Below are 20,134 nucleotides of genomic sequence, written 5' to 3' on the forward strand. Positions count from 1 at the left end.
GCTGGGATCTGCCTGCACTTAGTTTTTGCTGTTGTGAAGGGATGTGTTTGAGTAATCTTTGTGCTTGTTGGTACTTTCATGAGCATTTCCGCTTCATTTCCGAGTGAAGTCGGAGTCTGGCGCAGCATCATGAATGAGTGTGACACATCGTAACCCTACAATATCTGGTAGGCATCACTTATAGATAGATTTAGTGGGCAGAGAAACTAAATTTGAAATCAGTGTTTTTCTACTCTGCAAATCAGCTTTTATACACAAAACGCTAAAAGAGGAACTCCCTCGAGCTGCTTTTCTCTTTCCTCTCCCATTTGTCTTGAAAGCTCACTTCCACTGTAAAAATGAAGATGACCCTTGAGGCCTGTTAAGTTTGGGATCTGATCCATTATGGGAAGCTATTTTAGTATCTTTCTGCTTCAGAGAGGTGGTCTCAAAAAGCTGATTTGAGACACAAGCTTTTTCTGGGGGTGAAGCCATCTTTGTGTTAGGGGAGCAACACTCTGATGGAGGTAACTTGCTGTTTAGGTCAGGAGCAAACCAATTTTCCTCTTATCCAAGCTCTGGCTGCTATAATCTAATAATAGGTGGAAGAGAGAACAGAAAGGACTGTTTAGAGAAGTGCTTTGAAAACAGCATATATTTTAAAATTCATTTTAATCAAGCGACCCTGAAGTGGGCATTTATATTTATATATATTTAGGTATTTTGTTTTTTTTTTTCCTGAGGGAGGTTATTTTTCTGAGCACCTTGGTAGCATGTCAAGGTTGAGCTAGCAGGCTAATACACAAAGCTGGCTTCATGGAGCTTTTATGGGGAAAGAGCCTTGAGTGTGTCACCTCTGATGCACTTTGCTTTTGAAGCAGCTGTTTCATTTATTCTAAGGTTTGCTTATTTTCTGGGACTGTATTTTCATATTCATATCACTATGAAAGGGGAAAGAAAAGAAAGCGTTTGCTAGAGGGGTTGGTTGTTTCTTAACCTCTTTGTTTGGAAAAAATGTTGGGGAAAAGCTTTTATAGCCGCTTTCTGGAAAATATTTTCTGTTAGGATGCTTGAGTAACTGTGCAGGGAAGCCTGTGTGCAGCTTAGCCCCCGTAGAAAGTAGGAGCAGGAGAAATGAAACAGTTGAGGACCTAAACGAAATCTTCAAATTACCCACCCTCCCCAGCTGATAAAGGCAGGGACAGTTCAGCATGGTGCTTACTGCTGCACCCACCTGTCTGCTGTGGATCATCCTGGCTTGGACACTACATTTTGCTTGCACCCACTGGGTGCAGGTGTGTATGCCATCACCTTGTCATCTTGTCTGGTATGAAGGGCAGTCCTAGAGGGTGGCTCAGCCTGCTCTGGTCTCTGTTCGTTGTCTGCACTTCCCACGTTGTGCTTTGCTGAAGTAGTTTTTCAGCTTTGGGTCTTCCTTTGCCATTATTTCTCTGGATACAGGAATGACGGGGAAGTGCTGACTGCAAGGCACATTTTTTTTTGTAAAGACACAAGGAATGTGTCAGTGTAATAAGTGCACACCATTTTAATGAAATAATGTTCTCAGAACATAGTAAATAGGAGTCAAATTGTTCTGGCAGCTTTAAGGTTAAATTTAGCAATAAAAAGTTACTGAAAAGGAGGATCATTCTTTATCAGAGATGGATGCTTGCCAACCCGGCTTCCCCATGCAACATCCAGCTCAGGCCTAGAGATGGGCCTGACTCAGATCAGCAAGTGACTGCGTGCTCTTGTGTTTGGAGGGTTCACCTGGTGATTTGCAGCAGAGCGGTTGCTACGTGTCACTCCCCTTCCAAATCAAGTGCAAGTGCTGTAAAAGGAGTGGGTGTTTTGTGGGTCAGTAGTTACATTGCAGAAGATGAAGCTCCTGATGGGTGCTCTGGAGGGTACGGGTGTAAATTGTTCCACCTCTGCTGGCTGTGGTGCATTACGGCCATGGAGGCTTTTCACCCAGTGAAAATAGATGGTTAACACTGGTGCTGTGAAAGTTGTCTGGTAGTTGGATAAGGAGATAATACTGTTGTTCAGCTTGTTATTGAAACATTTCATGTCAGCCATGGAAAGTCACTCTGGCTGAGCATTGCTTTTCTCTTAAGTTTGATCTGCTGGGCAGTGCAGAATTGAAGACCGGCAGAGTGATTCACTGTGCCTGTAATAGTCATTTACTTCAGTGCAAGGTGTATAAAACACGCTGGTTCTGACCTGGGAGCATTTCATAAGGATAAATGGTCGTAAGTGGGTGTGAGGCAATATTTCACAGTTTTTCAAAGTAAGAGTATGATTTCCAGGAAGCTTAAAAGAAGCAGGTGTGCAGCCTCTGCTGAACTTTAGTGAGACCCACTCACTTGGCTCCCATAAGCTGCTTTGGAAATCACAGCCAACATGTCTGAGCTCTCTAAAAATGCTGTCTTAAAATGGCGTGTGTAGGAAATCGGCATTTGCAATGCTGCAATAGAAATGTACTTTGTGAGTGGTTTCTTTTCAAGCTTTTTGACCTTTTAATGCTTTTTTTTTTCTTCCCTTCTTTCCCATTAAATCTGCAACTACCCACCAAAGAGGCTAGCAATGACAGCATAAAAGCGTCTGCCTGGGAAGGCTATAAGAGAAGCACCTTTTTATTAGAAGAACGTGAACCAGGAATTGAAAGTTTCTAGATTTAGTTCAGTTTGAATGCACTAGCTGTTTGAGCCTTGTGTTATTCAGACTGATTTTCAGAGTGGATCGGTTTGTGCTTTCGGTCACATTAAGTACTTGAAAGGTAGGAGACTAGAGTTTCCTTTTCTTTAGGCATGGTATTACATCTACAGTGGATTATACCTGCAGATCAGACATTTATAAATCGAAATGGTAAAACTGGAACAGAGTCAACTGAAGGGACAAAGTGCACCTTTAAAAGCTAGTCGAGTGAAGACCCCAGGGTGGAAACCAGGCTGGAAAATCTGGCTCTGGTATTGTCCCACGGTTGTTCTGACACACCTAAATATTACAAATGAACGTGTCATGGGAGGAGGAGTAGGTTTGGGAGGAATGCTTTGCATGCGTTTATCTGTAGCTGGGAACTCAAGTTGCTGCTTTCTTCTGAATTCTTGCAGGTGAAAGTGATGGTAAGGATTTGTGCCTCTCAAGGAGCACATGAAACATCCGAATCCATGTCCTTCCTAAAGGTAGACCCGCGAAAAAAGCAAATCACGTTTTATGATCCAGCGGCAAGTGGGCCTTCCAATGCAGGTCACAGGAGAGGCGTTGTTGCTGTCCCAAAGATGTTTGCCTTTGATGCAGTTTTCCCCCAGGATGCTTCGCAGGTACTGGAGTCACTTGCATAAACCTCCTGAGTCTTCTCATGGCCACTGCATTTGATTGCCTTAAGAGTTCTTTCTGTTCCTGGGGAATTTTATTTGAATGAGTTGCCTTAATGCCTGGAAAAAACATGGAAATTAATAGACAAGTGGGTAAATTCTTACATTTTCAGTTTAGTCGAGATGTAAAATTAAGGAGTAATAGCTGGGGAGATGGATTTGCCGACTAGATTATCTTCCTGCATTTTCTCTTGTTAGAGAAAGACACACAACCAATTTGAAATTCGCTTTTCCATCCAGTTAGGTTTTAACCCGTTTGATGTCACTGAAATAAAGTCCTTCCCCACTGCTTTCAGTGGGAAATGAACGTGTGCTTAACGTTAAACTAAATGCTGCTGTTAGGAGAAGAGATACAGCTAACCCCATGGGATTGCTATACTGAAACAGTTAGGGAGCTTTTATATTTTCCTCGCCTTTTCCAGTTTGTTTATACTGTGTTTTTGACTGATTATTTTATCTTGATGGTGGTGCTGATGGTGCATGCCTTTCTCTTGCCCTGCAAAAGGGTGTATTTGTACAGTAGTAGCCCCAGACCTGAAATCTGATACACAAATAGGATGGCTGGTATTTGAGAGGATTGTGAGCTGCAGTATATTCGGTGAGATTGGAAATTTCACCCTGAAATTTCGTTCTGGGGAAAAATCTTGGGTTCAGAAAAAGAATCCTAGAACAACTTTAAAAAGAGGAAAAAAACTAAACAGAGTATGAAGAACCACTTCGAGTTTGAACTGCCTGAAAAAAATTAGGGTTTGATGAAAGAAAAATAAAACACAAAACATTCAAGGTGAAAATGGTATATTAATGTTGAGAAAACATGACAAGATCTAGTTCAGAATCCCACCCTCAGATCTTCTCTTAGGATTTTGTTTAATTTTTTGGGTCCTAAACTAAAGATATGAAAATATCTATTAGGTCCAAGCACTAAAGATGGAGAATAACCTCCCACACAGATCAGTGCCTAAAGCAATGATAACCACGTCAGGAGGCTGGTTTTAAGATTCTGCATAAGCTCAAATGGCATCTTTGTGCAGAAATACGCAACAGTGATCTCAACATTAGTCCAGAACTGGAAGTGCCTTTTTCTTACTTGTGTTGCCAGCCCTGCTGCAAGGTGGCCGGTCACAGCCTGCTTCTCTGCTGGTTTTGGCACTAGTCCTTCAGGTTGTTGACCCCTGGTTTGGGCTAGGCTCTTTCAGGTCCTTGTGGTGGGCCTGTTGGGTGGCCTGTTTGTGGTTTTTCTGGGTGATGTTGGCCAGCGCAGCCGCTTCTGTGCAGGCGTCGTTGCTCGAGGCAAGCTTGTTGCCATGCACCTGCAAACAGAGCCTTATCATTTCACTGTAGTTACATATTTACACCAACCCTCTCCCCTGCCCCCAGTTGCTGTACTTAATAGATCATCTTATTGTATATTTGAAACCTTCACTGATGTGGATAAACTGGTTTTAGTACACTCAAATATTTTAGCCAGTTCTTTATTGATGATGATGTTTCCCCTGGAAGAGGAAAATGTGATACTATGAAATCTTATTCAGGGATCTTAATGCATTTTCTCCAGTATAAATGTCTTTTTAATTCCTGTGAGCACTCTTGAGTACCTTAATTTCAGTGGAGTTGCTACTATTGCTGAATAGCCTTGGCTAAGCTATTATACCAGCAGGAAGCCTGGTTGGATAGCATTCAGTTTGCTACATTAGTCATAGAATCAATATTCCAAGAGAATTGGTTCAATAGAATTGAGAACTATTTTAGGCTGTAGTAGCATATTTTATTATTTTTTAAGATAGCATAGTTACTAAAATAATAGGACTGATGCCATAAAAATGGGGAGAATATTGCGCCTCAAAATATTGAGTCATTCATTTCATTACAGAAGAATAGTAAAAACCATAGCAGTATATGCTCTTTTACTTATTTGTCTCCAATCTTTCTTTCAGGCTGAGGTATGCTCTGGAACAGTAGCAGAAGTAATCCAGTCTGTTGTGAATGGTGCAGATGGTTGCATATTTTGCTTTGGTCATGTCAAGCTTGGTGAGCTCCCAAATTCGTTACACTTAATTACTATGTCAGTCTGGTAATTACATGCTGTCAGCTCCTGGAACAATAAACCTGGAGTATATGAATAGATTAGAATTTCTTTTTAATTAGCTTTGCAAACTTATCATGGTTTATTTCTACACTGGGATTGTAAGTTTTAATTTGAAAAGGTAAAATGTAACATCAGATTAGCTTATTCAAGAGCGAGTTTATATAGGGGTATTGTGATGAAAATCAAAAGATCAGAGATGTTTTTAATGTTAATTTGCTGTGGGTCTGAGTTACAAAAATTGCAAAACTAGTTGAATAAATAGTAATGGATTAATAACTAAATACTTTGCATTTTTGCATCTGTTCTTTCCCATTATCTGTGCAGCACATGGCATTGCCTGTAATGTACAATGGTGATATGAAGAGACATTTTCTCGTACGAGAAGGGTGAATTAAGTTCATGTTTGTCTTTTCATTCTAGGAAAATCTTTTACCATGATTGGGAAAGATAACTCCACGCAAAGCCTTGGTATCATCCCCTGTGCAATTTCTTGGCTCTTCAAATTAATCAATGAACGTAAAGAAAAAACTGGGACTCGTTTCTCTATTAGAGTATCTGCTGTGGAGATCAGTGGCAAAGATGAAAACCTTAAGGATTTGTTAGCTGAAGTAGCCACTGGCAGCCTTCAGGATGGCCAGTCTCCCGGGGTTTATCTGAGAGAAGATCCAATATGTGGAACCCAGGTATAATGGATGTCACAACATAGATTTTTCTGAGCCTGACTTTCTTCTGCTTTTTATTTCCTTTATCTGGCAACAATTATGACAACTTTTAAGACAGTAAAAAAAAATTATTGCTTTTAATTTATAAGCCCTTCTCCCATGGTGTACATATTTGTTTCTTTTAGTGCCCTGAAGATTTAGCCAGTTCAGCACAAAATAATAATAAAAAATGCCCCTGTGCTAATTAGTCATTTTCTTGTTTATATTCAAGCTTCAAAACCAAAGTGAGCTAAGGGCCCCGACAGCAGAGAAAGCTGCCTTTTTCCTTGATGCTGCAATTGCTGCCAGAAGTACCAGCAAACCAGAATGCGAGGAAGAAGATAGGAGGAATTCACATATGCTTTTTACTCTTCACATATACCAGTATCGCATGGAGAAGAGTGGCAAAGGAGGAAGTATGAATCTTCTTACGATACTGCTTATTTTTAAATGACATGGTTTGGGGTTAGTTTAAACAATAATTCGCAATAAACTTAAAAAGAAGAAATGAAGTAAACCCTGAAGCCAGTCGAGTCACCTTTAACTTTGGTAGCTGCGGCTAATATCTGGTTTCCTCACTATTAATATTTAATTTGGTCATTATCCCATGCTGTATTCATTCTTTTCCTCATTTGAATACATTTTGAATACCAAGTTTGGCTTGAGTCCATGCAAGAACGTGATGTACAACTGTTTTTCCCCTTTTTGTTTTAGTGTCTGGAGGACGCAGCCGTTTGCATCTCATTGATCTAGGGAGCTGTGAAAAAGTGCTGAGCAAGAGCCGAGATGGAGGAGGCTCTCTGTGTCTGTCTCTCTCTGCCCTGGGCAATGTAATTTTGGCCTTAATTAACGGTGCTAAGCATGTGCCATATAAGTAAGTGAATTATTGTCTGCATTATCTTAAATTTGTGGCTGGTGTTACCTTAGCAATGAATTGCATCAACAATTTACTCTTTACCTGAGATGAAGTTAAAGGAAGTTCTGTCAGAGAGGGGTCTGTCTTCTTTTAAGGTCACTTCTTTGTTACAGATAAATCTATTCATCTACCTGTCTATACGTATATATACATACACACAACTTTTAAAATGTCATGTAGTAACATGAAATTCTTAATTACATGGCCGAAAATTATATGCATATTGGTATATACTTAAGTTGGGTGGAATGTTGGGGAGGGTTTGATTGTTGAAAAAAGCAGGGCAAAATGGCCAAAATGTTTTCTTTCCTTCTATCTCCTCTGTGTTTCCTGGGTTTGGAATTTAGACTGATCTCAGCCAGCTGGACATTAGTGAACAATTTCATCAAAATTTCATAGGATTTTCTCTCCTTTTTCCAAATTTAAAAATTGTATTGAAATTTCAGAAAATACTGGAGAGTTTATCGAGTATAGTCATCAAAGGTTGTTATTTCTGTATGCCTTTTTGAATGATACATCTTTTCAATTAAAAAAAAGACGACCACCATGTTGCACATTTGTTTAGCAGAAGCAAACATTTAGGTGTGTTCCTTTGTGGAGTGTACTTGACAATAATATTATGTCAAACACACCTGTGGGGAGCCCAGCTTAAAGACAACAGCCACATTGTAAACACCCTTACCAGAACTTGGCCTTCGGTCCTTAAATTTAATTGCTGCTTGTCTTCATGCGTTATAACTTTGTGCTGTTGTTATCAATCATGTCATTTCACATATTTATCTAGTGCTGCATCTCAAACAGGTGTTCTTTCTTTCTGTATTAGGCAGAAAGATAATTTCCTCAGGCTAGTTGCTAAGTTTGTGGATGGAGTAGAGGATGGATGAGTTAGAATAGGGAAGGGCAGATCTTCAACTTTGTCACCGACCATGGTTTAGTGAGCAGATGTGACGGTAGTTCCCACATGTTGGGCCAGCTCAGCGGGGTGATAGGAAGCAGCCTCCAGGGAACCCTGGGGAGAGATGTCCTGGAGACCAGTGGAGGACAAAAGGTCACCTGTCTTGTCAGCTTTGCTGTCCATGGCAGAGGACTTGCATCACCAGGAAAGCCTTCAGAGAGAAATTCTGCTTCCCATTTGCTATAGAATAGAAACTAGATTAGTTGGGGTGGCACTGATAATATCTTTCTGATATCTAACATTGTTATATTTGTTTAGAGATTTCTTACCATTTCTGTTGACTTACTTTTTTCTTATTATCAAAATTGTTTGCATAGAGCTCACAGGGCTTAGTTATCCAGGTACTAAGTCTGCTCAGCTAAAAATACAGCACTCATGAGCTTTTTGGGTAATTGAGCTAAACCTGAGATAACTAAACTAGTTATCAATAATTTGTTTTACAATTGTCTAAGTGACAAATAGAATGACTACCATACTGCAAATACACAGGCAGATAAATAATTAAAATATTGGTATCTTTGTATGTGTACATTTAGACACGTTTTAAGTGTGGTCAAATAATAGGAGCATATTTCTTATCTATATGTACCATACCTGCATATATCCTATGAGAGTGAAAGCACAGCTTGTGGTGTAAAAATCTGCAAAAAATGATTGTGATTTCTTTAAACCATCCTAGTGTTCTCATTTGTTACACAGGGACAACAAGTTGACAATGTTGTTGAGGGAATCACTTGGGAACATCAACTGCAGAACTACTATGATTGCGCATATTTCTGACTCCCCAGCTAATTATGCAGAAACTCTCACCACCGTTCAGCTTGCATCGCGAATCCATCGAATGAGGAAGAAGAAATCCAAGGTTGCTTCACAAACAAGCAGAAACGAATTCATTTTAAAATGAGTTCTCCTAACCTCTCGGTGGGGGAACATGGGATTTCTCGGTGGTAAATGCATAAAAGCTCAGGAGAGGAACTGACAAATGACTTGGCACTGAGCCATCATCCTGCCCCCAATCCTTAATCCTGAAATTCCCTTCTTTTTGTTCCAAACACGTGTTCTTTCTTTGCTTATATGTGGAACTATCTCAAAAGCTCTTATTTGTATTAATTAAAAACCAATCAGGAATGAACAGAAAACTGTTGAGGAGAAAGGCAATGCATAATATTTAATGGAAATTATCTGAAAAGATGTGATTGTTATATTACTCCTAATACAGTAAAATCTATGTAGCATGACCTTGTCATTTTAATTCACACTCTAACATTTTTCCACTAGATGTAGTTGTGATAGTATACACAAAGCACAGAGCATATAGCAAACCTGACCTTTTAATCAATTATATGTACATATATATTACTTGTATAGCAATTTATATTAATAACTTTTCCCTTATTGATCATTTGCAGTATGCATCCAGCTCGTCTGGAGGAGAGAGTTCATGTGAAGAAGGACATGTCCGAAGACCACCCCATTTGCGACCCTTCCACCCACGAACTGTTGCCCTTGACCCTGACCTTCCTGTCCTGAGTCTATCTAGTGATCCTGATTATTCCTCCAGCAGTGAACAGTCTTGTGATACTGTCATCTATGTTGGTCCCAATGGTGCAGCTTTGTCTGACAGGGAATTGACAGATAATGAAGGTCCTCCAGAGTTTGTTCCCATAATCCCATCCCTAAACAAGAAGAGAAGTAAAGACAATTCTGCTATTGGTAGGAGTTCTGACAAGGACCATTTTAAATGCAACACTTTTGCTGAACTGCAGGAAAGGTTAGAGTGCATTGATGGAAGTGAGGAACCCATCAAATTTGCTTGTGGAGAAATCTCTGTTGTGTCCAATTGTAGTCCAGTCGCCGGAGGTACAGAAAATGCACAGTCTAAGCTGATAAAGGAAAAAATATCTTCTCCTTCTGGAGGATTTAAGAAACCAGTTCCACAAGAAACTGCATCTCCCAAAAAAGGACATAACCTTCCTTTCCAGGCTGTTGCACCAAGGGCTGGCAATGGCAATTGTCATGAAAAGAGCACACCTCACTTGAAAACAGAGCTTTCCAAGCCACAGAGAGGAGCTGACAACAAAATAGTAGACTCGATACTGGAGGGAGAGAGAGAGACAATCACCGATTCCCTGCAGCCCTCAAGGTGTAGCCCTTCAAGGAATCTGGAGCAGCATAAGGCCACAGCTGAATGTGTCATTAAGGAAAAGTCCTTGTACGTGAAGAGACCCTTGCCAAGCCCAGCACCTCCACCTCCACAGCAGAAAGAGCACGTACCGAGCTCCAAAGCTGAGAATTTGGAGCTGGACAATAGCAATGCAGTTCGGACTCCTCCTGTGGGAATGAGCAAGCAGATGGGAAACAAACCTGAGCAAAACCCCGTAGGAAGCACATTTCTGGTTGGTAGCAATGCCCAGAATCAGTCAGGTGCGATAGAGGTACACAGCTTCAGGTCAGCATTCAGAGGGAAATGTTTTGATCGGGATATACTAACCACCACGGTGACTTTGCAGCAGCCTGTTGAGCTGAATGGAGAGGATGAGCTTGTTTTCACTGTGGTGGAAGAACTGTCCATTAGCGGGATTATGGATAATGGAAGACCTTCCAGTATCATTAGCTTTAACAGCGACTGCTCCCTTCAGGCCCTTGCATCGGGTTCGAGGCCAGTCAGTATTATCAGCAGCATAAATGATGAATTTGATGCTTATACCTCACAGGAGACTTCTACTGGTGTAAATATTGATATTGTTGTGCCCTTTGCTAAGGATCCCTTTACCAGCAGCAGACGTTCCTCCATAAGTTCGTGGCTTAGTGAAGTCAGCATCTGTACAATTGAAAGTGATGGAGCCCAGTCTAGTGACAGTTTTGTCGCACAGTCATCTTACAGCTGTAATAAGTCCGAGGAACCCTTCAACTTGGATTCATCCCATTTATCTGTCCCCCTGAAAAGCGCTCTGAACGACAGTGGATTTTGCTTCTCTGAACTGGAGAGTGAGAGCTTGAGTTCCAGCAAGCTGTCCTCAGGCATCAGCAAAAGCCTTCAAACCTCTGAAACTACCAAAGCATCTCAGATAAAAAGTGCTTTTTGTGTCACTGATCAGCCCGTAAAAATAAAATTTAGTAATTCTCATGATACGCCTGTGATAGAAACAATACATTCTAGTCTTCCTAGGAAAACAAAAACTACCTCGTCTCCAATCCACAATAGTACTGTCCTCAGCTATAAAGAGCTGCAGAATCCACATGGTATATTTGAAGATCCCTGGCTGTTGCGCACCGATTATCAGTTGGACGCAAAACCTGCAGACTCACTGCTGTCTCCAAAATCTCATGTGTTTGGTACTGAGAAGCAGCCAGGAAAAGCTGCCCAGTATTTTGGTGCAGCATCCAGGCCAACAAAGTCGCAGACTATGCTTGCCTGTTCGCAGAGGGTTGTGGATGGTTGCGAAATGGCCTGCAAATCCTCCAGTGGAGCTGCAAAGAAGTCAGAAGTTGTGATGAAGATGCCACAGCTGAAGAGAGGAGCCACCACACTGGGAGTGATGCCAGTGTCGCACACTAACAGTACTTTGTCGGAGGCCGTGACCCGAGGGAATTCGGATGGTCCCTTGGCCACTGGCAGCTTGAAATCATCACTGGGAAAGAAGAGCGCACCACAGAAGTCGACCATGTTGCCCAGGCCAGGTGGGCCAACACCTCCAACACCTCCTGTACGCAAATCGAGCCTGGAGCAGAAACCTGTTGGTCTGGGTAATGGGGGGGGGAAAGCCTCTGGCCTGGACTTTGCCAGAGCTGCCACGCCAAAGGCTGAAGACGAAGCAGATTTGAGGTTGAAAGCTGGGTCTTTCTTCAGCGAAAGTGCCAGCAGCAAAATGAACCTGAAGGGTGACCACTCTTTGCCCAAGATGACATCCAGCTTAAAGGCGAAGGCGTCGAAGAGTGAAGCTGTGCACCGTTATGGTAGCCACATGTCCCTGGAGAGGTGCGACAGCCTGACGTCGGTCGGATCCAAAGCAAGCATGGTGAGGGAGAATGGAAGCGCCAGCAACAGCCGGGCAGTGCGCTCCGTCCCCAGGCTGGGGGTCCCCCCTGTTGCCTCTGGTGTGGGTTTACCACCGCCCTTCACCGCCCCTGCGCCCGGTAAAAACAGCCAGGCAAAACTCACAGCTAACCAGAAGGTGCAAGCGAACGGGAATAAAAACCGGGGCCTCTCCGCCAGCGGGTCAAAGTCTCTCAGTTCCTCTGTGAAGTCCCTGGTGCAGCCTGCAGGGAAGGGCTCTGGCATGGCCCCCGTCGGGAAGGCGGCCCCCCGCTCTGTGCAGCCTGTCAGCAGCAAACCCAGCCGAGGGACCATCATGGGGACCAAGCAGGCCATGAGGGCGGCCAACAGCCGCGTGAACGAGCTGGTGTCAGGCGGCTCTGCCAAGGTGGGCCACTTCCGAGGCTCCACCGACTCCGACAGCGGCAATGACAGTGGCATTAACCTCAGCGATGAGAAGTCGCAAATCCCAGTGCTGCCGTCTCCATACAGCAAGATAACGGCGCCCCGGCGGCCTCAGCGGTACAGCAGCGGGCATGGCAGTGACAACAGCAGCGTCCTAAGTGGGGAGCTGCCGCCGGCCATGGGGAGGACGGCTCTGTTTTACCACAGCGGGGGCAGCAGTGGCTACGAGAGCATGATTCGGGACAGCGAGGCCACCGGCAGCGCCTCCTCGGCACATGACTCAATGAGCGAAAGCGGGATGTCGTCGCCGGGCCGGATGAGGAGCCTCAAGTCCCCCAAGAAACGATCAACAGGTAACAAATGAAGGGGAAGGTGGCCAGGTGTCCACTGGTGCTCCACTGCATCCCTGAGGATGAGGGGTTTTCATGGTGTCTCTGACAGAGAGGGAGAGGCAGTTTGGGGGAAACTCAAAGCAGGGAGGTGGACTGCCTGCATGTGCTTGCGTGTGTGCACGTACCGCTGTGACAGCAGCTACTTGTCATTTATTTCACTTCAAAGCTGCAGGTGTGACACAGGTGCTGCGGCGGAGAGGGCAAGAGAGGCGCCGGGTGCCCCGGGGCGCCGGCAGCCTCCCTGCGAGGGAGGAGACAGCAGATGGCCGCCAGCAGATCGGGAGACGTTCCTTCCTCCCTCAGCAGCGTAGGCAGCGAGCGCGGCATCAGGGCGGCCCAAACTAGGAGGGTGTTATGGGTGGGTTGGGAAGAGTGAGGGTGCTGGGTGGGCACTGATGAGTTTTTGTGAGGATCAAGTGAGTGTCAAGGAAGACCGGTGAGAGAAGGGCAGTGAGGAGAGGAGGAGCTCTGCTGCCAGGCGTCTGTGAGGGAATTTCAGTGAGATGGGCTGGGACTGTAGTTTGGAAACAAGGGAATAGGCCTGGAGGGGAGGAGAGTGTTTGTGAATTAATGAGGATTGCTGAATGTGCGTTAGATTACCCACAGGTAAGGCTTAGGGGCAGAGCAGTAGGGTGCGTACGTAAGATGCGGCGACTCTTACGTTAATGCTACCAGCTAATTGCAAAATTATTGTATTGCACTGTAATAGTGTTTTTATAAAGAAATTTTAGAGCGTACATGTGGATACTATGAGCAATAGGAAACCGACTGGGGGGAGTTGCTCAGAAGAGGTAGCTCCAGCTCATGTACTGTGCCAAGGCAGACATGTCTGACCACACCATACAAAGGTGGGTGTACGAGAGCCAGGTCCCCTTTCCTGCTCTCCGGTGCCTTTCCTTATTGCTTTCGCAGGTGGTGCTCATGTAAGTGCCACTAGTTGTAGCCAGGTTCAAAATCAGGCTCATATGACTGCTGTTACAGTATTCATTTTTACTGATCTAGGTTGAAGTCCTGTAGTATCGTAAAGAATCGGTGGCAATCGGTGCCATGCAGCTAATGACCAGCAGCCTCATTCAGCAAGCTAAGCATACCGATTGTTGGAAATACAGTAGGAACTAATATCAGCAATGCGCTGAATCTGAGCTTTTGGCTGGAAAGCGGTAATTATTGCAATCCCTGTAGACACCCATGATGCTCGATTCTGGCAGTAAAACCAAATGAGTTAAACTGACTTAGATCTCATGGTGCTTTCTGGTCAAAGCAACTGAGTTGCTTCAGCAGGTGATAAATCATTTTGGAAACTTAGTGCAATATTTGCTGCAGTTCTCTTTCCATAGCATATCAACCTCTTAAACCTTTCCTACAAATCAATATTAACAGCTGTATAAGTTGCACACATATTGAGAAGGCATTACCCACTGATGGATTTGTATTTGTTTTTGCCCCAGGAAACGCTTATAAGGTCTTTAAAAATGACGAACTATTTCTTTTTCCAATTGAAATTGCTCTATGTCAGTAAATTATGTATTACTTTTTTGGAGTGCTGTAGACTCAGAGATAATAATGTGTTTTATACATGAAATGAGGTTTCCTAGGAAGTTCATGAAGTATTTCTTACAAATTTCTTACAAATGGCCTAAAATACATTGTAATCTTTGCAAACTGTTAGAGATTCTTGGAGTAGCTTAGGTTGCTCCCAACTGTGTTGGAGTCATGCAGTCTCTGGATTTAAGGACAGGTCCTACTCCCATGTATGTCACTGGAAACCTTGTCCCCTTATCCTTTAACTTCATCCTTGGAGAAATGACGTTGACCCTGGCTGGTACAGTGAAAGGATATGAAGTTTGTCTGCTTAGTATATGTGTTTGACTGCATCTGTTCGGTGTCCTCTTCAGAGGGATGCTGCTGTCACCAAAGTGGTTACAGGATCAGAGTTACAGCGGGTGATTTCAGCAGGCAGGACTATAATGGTGATTCAGGCTAAATGAATTGGTGTTGTGAGAATGATGAACAGGTGTTGTAGAATGAGAATCAAGTCTTCCCCTTTCCAAAACATTCCCATTGTGATTGTTCTTGTTACTTAGAAATCGGCAAGGATGCAATGAAGAATTAGGGATGTTTTTCTTAAGAATATGTAAAGCAGGTAACTCTTCAGGTATCTATGGAGGTGTATTGCTTTGGGGGTACCTGCTGCGATTTTGTCTCTGTTTCATGTTGAAGATTGTGACAGGGCTTACCTGACAGCCTTAACTTGCACTTCACTCTCCTGTAGAGGTCTCAGCCCAGAAGTTATTTTGGCAGCACTGTCTCACCTGTTTGATGTGCTCGCTTTTGTAAGAAGACCAGAAGAAAAAATACACCTTACCTCTGAGTTGACTTTCAATAACAGGAAGAAATTAGGCACTAAATTTATTGTCACCAGTCACCCAAAAGCTGCTTATACTTACTGCTACCATGTGACATTTCAGCTTGTTTCTGGTGGCCTTCAGCCCTCCTTATTTACCTAGCGATTGGACTGCAGCCTTGTTAACATTGCCTGACCAGCTCTATGCATGTACTCATCCTTGACACATGTAGTGTAAAGGTCAGCCTTTTAGAGAATGAAGAAAGACTTACAATTGCAAAAAATGCTGGACACCAAAGTGCCAACTCTTGTATACAAAAGTACCAGCATTTTTGAAGGACTTAAGTCAGTCTCTGCTTCATGAAACTTGAGGCCTAGCAGATGTATCAAGGTGGCAGTATGCTGTTTATAAATCCAGGAGCCCTCCTGTTGAGGAATTGGTGAGTTTTGTCATGCGCTGAGCTTCTGAGTGCTGGTGCAAATCGGTGGTGATAGGCCTCGACATTAGAGGTGGCTCAAATTGCAGCTTGGTTGGTTGCTGCCTTCTGAATGCCTCCTAATCCCACAAAGTCATTGACAACTGCTGGTATTTAGCACCTTGTGGTGGGTTGACCCTGGCTGGATGCCAGGTGCCCACCAAGCCGCTCTATCACTCCCCCTCCTCAACTGGACAGGGGAGAGAAAATATAACGAAAGGCTCGTGGGTCGAGATAAGGACAGGGAGAGATCATTCACCAATTACCATCACGGGCAAAACAGACTCGACTTGGGGGAAATTAGTTTAATTTATTACCAATCAAATCAGAGTAGGGTAATGAGAGATAAAAACTAAATCTTAAAACACCTTCCCCCCACCCCTCCCTTCTTCCCAGGCTCAACTTCACTCCCGATTTCTCTACCTGCTCCCCCTCAGTGGCGCAGGGGGACGGGGAACGGGGGTTGTGGTCAGTTCATCACACGTTGTCTCTGCTGCTCCTTCCTCCTCAGGGGGATGACTCCACACACTCTTCCCCTGCTCCAGCGTGGGGTCCCTCCCATGGGAGACAGCCCTCCACGAACTTCTCCAACATGAGTCCTTCCCACGGGCTGCAGTTCTTCACAAACTGCTCCAGTGTGGGTCCCTTCAATGGGATGCAGTCCCTCAGGAGCAGACTGCTCCAGCGTGGGTCCCCCCCAGGATCACAAGTCCTGCCAGCAAACCTGCTCCAGTGTGGGCTCCTCTCTCTCCATGGCTCCACAGGTCCTGCCAGGAGCCTGCTCCAGCACAGGCTTCCCACGGCATCACAGCCTCCTTCAGGCACATCCACCTGCTCCAGTGTGGGGTCCTCCACAGGCTGCAGGTGGATATCTGCTCCACTGTTAACCTCCATGGGCTGCAAGGGGACAGCCTGCCTCACCATGGTCTTCACCAGGGGCTGCAGTGGAGTGTCTGCTCCGGTGCCTGGAGCACCTCCTCCTCACCCTCCTTCTTCACTGACCTTGGTGTTTGCAGAGTGGTTTCTCTCTCATATTCTGACTCCTCTCTCTGGCTGCAGTTGTGCAGCAGTTTTTCCCCTTCTTAAATATGTTATCACAGAGGCACTACCACTGTCGCTGATGGGCTCGGCCTTGGCCAGCAGTGGGTCCATCTTGGAGCTGGCTGGCATTGGCTCTGTCGGACATGGGGGAAGCTTCTAGCAGTGTCTCACAGAAGCCACCCCTGTAGCCCCACCTGCTACCAAAACCTGGCCACGCAAACTCAATACACACCTTACAGCATTGGTAGTAGTTCTGGAGGGAACTGTTTGCAAAGAGGTAATGCAATGAGAGGGATCTTACATAGCCTTGCTTGGCTTTAACTGGAGGAGCAGATTTCCAGATTCATCTGCCATTATCAGTATTGGTTTGAAATTACTCACTATCTCATTGCTATTGCAAGGTAATGAATACCACTGTAGCCCACCAAAGAAAAATTAATCCAGGCAAAATATTTTTGCAAGGAGAGAATAAAGAACTGATGCTCAGACATCTGCTTTGGGAGAGGAACTGCTGTTACTCCCATCCATGAACCAAGTGGAACATACTTTGCCAAGGCAGTAACTCAATTAGCAGCCTGAGGGTATTTCACTAAAAGGGAAAGATCAAGAAAAGCATTTCTTCCTAAGTATCCTGAGAATCTAGATCTTTCTTTAATTCATTCACTGCAGTGCGTTCTGCAGTCTGATAGTCTTTTAGAGTCTGAGGAACGCTTGTCTTTTGCATTTTAGGTCTCCAGCGTCGTAGACTGATTCCTGCTCCGTTGCCAGATGCTGCCTCCCTAGGAAGAAAACCCAGCGTCACTGGCCAATGGGTTGATCTACCACCTTTACCAGGCACTTTAAAAGAGCCATTTGAAATTAAAGTTTATGAGATAGATGATGTGGAACGATTACAGCGACACAGACAAGAGGAAACTGAGGTCAGCACATATTTTACTACAGCTGTAGACAAATTACAGTATACAGGCAGAATTCTTGCTTGAATGCTGGAATGGTGTTCAGGAAATTGATTGCAATTAAAGCACTATAATTATTAATTTTACAATTCATATGTTGGGGTACCCTTAACACAGAAAATGAAAATGATTACTGTCTAAAATTAATTGTGTCTAACATGACTGATGGTGTAAATGGAAGTTACCAATGAATACATTATGAGAAGACTTTTATAATCTTAGCCTGGCTGATGAAACCTTACAGCCTCCCTCAACTATAGGGTCATTAACTCTTTATGTAAATGACAGGATTCTATTAAATCAGGGATACACTGAGTTTAATTTACTTGTAATTGGAAAACACTTCAGCTAATTCTATTTTGGAGACCAGAATTCTATATTCTTCTGATGCCTTTTTCCCATTTCTTTCATAATAGCCTTTCCAGGATGTTGAGAAGGTAGGAATGCTTTTAAGAAAATAAGAATTCATATGTTTTAGGATTAAATATAACTCTCACGTTATTATTAGGCTGTGTTTACCATTTGCACTGCTGGGAAAAAAAAATTCCTCTACAAACAGTAGTAATTTCAGAATGTATTAGAGATGTTTGCTACTTCAGAGAAGTGCAACAAATGCTCGAGTGATGTAGCATGCTGTTCCTATAGATTAGAATCCCTTAATGTAAACTTCAAATAAGAAAAACAAAAAACCAGAAAAAACACCAACCCCACAACCAAACAAAACAACCCACCTGCTAACTCTTATAAGTAATGAGCTGGGAGCAATTTGTGTCAAACTGTTGGAGGTCAGCTCATAACAGGCAAATTCATGAAATGGTCTTTCTGTGTCTTAAAAGGGTCTGATGTATTTCCATACCAAGCTGAAGATACTAGAAAGGCGCCAGCAGCGAATCAGAGAAGTAAAGGCAAAGCATGAATTTTTGAAGGAAGAGTTGGAAGAGACAAAGTGCAGGTTGATGATGGATCCAAATAAGTGGAAAGAAGACTGTAAGTATTTTGCAAAACCAGCAGTATGATCAGCATGTAACAAATTTTCAGCATGCGAGCAGTCCCACTGAAAAAGTTAAGCACTTGGTAAGATATTTTGCTGAATTGAGCCCTAAAATAGTCTGTGGCTCCATTCGTATTTCTGTGATAAGTGCTGAGTAGTACCAGAAATGAACAAAAAACCCCCCCTCCAAACCAACCGGATGAGAATGTCAAAACAATGCAGAGACTTACTGTGATGCTTGTTAATATCAAATATTTATATAACCTTTTATTATCCTTCTTTCCAAAGAAGGAAAAAAACGTTTCCATATCCATGTTATAGCTGGGAAACTGAGGCATGAGATTTGTTCACAGGCTGAGTGCTGTGCTTAACTGGACCCTCAAGGTAGAGTTGTGCATCTGCTGAACAAAGTGGAAAAAAATTTCTCAGTTCAAGAGAAATAAAACTGTACTCTACATTATCGGCTCCCTTGTGATAGAATAATGTTTTGCTATGAGCTGTTTCTCTTACTCACTGATTTTTTGTCTGACAGTTGAAGTGGATCCTGATCTCGATAAGGAGTCACAGGAGTACCTGGAGGCACTGGAACAAGTGACAGAGGAACTGGAGCAGTGTGTTAATCTGTGCAAGTCACACATCATGATAGTGACGTGTTTTGATATTGGAATAACAGATGCACAAGATGGAGTAAGGGAAGTGGAGGTTTGAAGAGGGGTTTTTCAAGGGACTGAAGGAAGTGAAGCTGGATCGTCTGACATGAAGAAGTAAAGAGATTAAGTAGCTGGGAAGTGAAGGAGGAAAGGTGAAGCCTAAAAAGCAACAATGAATGTTGTAAGAGAAAGAAACAGCTGAGGGATGGGAATGTTCACAAATCATTTGGTGCCTCAACGTGACCTGAACTGTACAAAGATAAAAGTAGGATCAAGTATTGCTTCTACCAGAGGGAAGTGAAGAAATTTTTAGTACAAACCAAGATGTTAATTAACAAACAAACAAACATACAATTGAAGTGCCTTTAAAGTTCATTTGATTTTCATTTTTGTATTTGGTGCTAGAATTAAAGCCAGCAAACCTAAGCAGACCACAAAATGTATTCCTACGAAATATTTTATACTGTATAGTGTATTTATGACTATATGTAAAAAACAAACAACATTGTAGCAAAAGCAATAAGTAAATTATGTTTTCATACCTGAACTTGCCTTCTTGTTTCATAGAAAAGCTGTTTTATGTAGCAGAATTAAAATTGTATTATAATTGTTTTCTTGGTTAGGGTTCAAGATATTTTTATGAACATTTATCTATTGAAAAGGTGTATTATGGCATTTTGAGATGATTGTTTTACCTTCAGGTTTTGTATTATTACTTTTTCAGATCAAAATAAATGTTTGTTTTCCATTTTATATATACATATATAGATATATATTAACTGCTTACCTACTTCCTTGGTTACTAACCTCACTTATCACAGACCTGGTC

At 43.0% G+C, this 20,134-nt stretch overlaps 1 protein-coding gene across 4 annotated transcripts in view; it reads left to right on the forward strand.

Moving 5' to 3' along the window:
- KIF26A (kinesin family member 26A) overlaps window positions 1-19,734 on the forward strand; it is a 65,992-nt gene extending 46,258 nt beyond the window's left edge. Inside the window, exons 4-14 of one of the 4 annotated variants that reach the window (XM_076345554.1) lie at window positions 3,093-3,302; window positions 5,291-5,384; window positions 5,863-6,125; window positions 6,376-6,559; window positions 6,858-7,017; window positions 8,714-8,876; window positions 9,424-12,808; window positions 17,438-17,628; window positions 18,081-18,101; window positions 18,501-18,651; window positions 19,188-19,734. In XM_076345554.1, coding sequence (XP_076201669.1) covers window positions 3,093-3,302; window positions 5,291-5,384; window positions 5,863-6,125; window positions 6,376-6,559; window positions 6,858-7,017; window positions 8,714-8,876; window positions 9,424-12,808; window positions 17,438-17,628; window positions 18,081-18,101; window positions 18,501-18,651; window positions 19,188-19,363 — 4,998 coding nt within the window. In that variant the 3' untranslated portion in view covers window positions 19,364-19,734. Of the gene's footprint in view, window positions 1-3,092; window positions 3,303-5,290; window positions 5,385-5,862; window positions 6,126-6,375; window positions 6,560-6,857; window positions 7,018-8,713; window positions 8,877-9,423; window positions 12,809-13,556; window positions 13,614-17,437; window positions 17,629-18,080; window positions 18,102-18,500; window positions 18,652-19,187 lie in introns of those variants that run through there. The other 3 variants (XM_076345556.1, XM_076345555.1, XM_076345558.1) reach the window with 3 other exon arrangements.
- Window positions 19,735-20,134: the final 400 nt, after the last annotated feature.

The sequence above is a fragment of the Aptenodytes patagonicus genome, chromosome 7 (genome assembly GCF_965638725.1).
Source record: "Aptenodytes patagonicus chromosome 7, bAptPat1.pri.cur, whole genome shotgun sequence".
In the NCBI taxonomy this organism is placed as follows: Eukaryota; Metazoa; Chordata; class Aves; order Sphenisciformes; family Spheniscidae; genus Aptenodytes; species Aptenodytes patagonicus.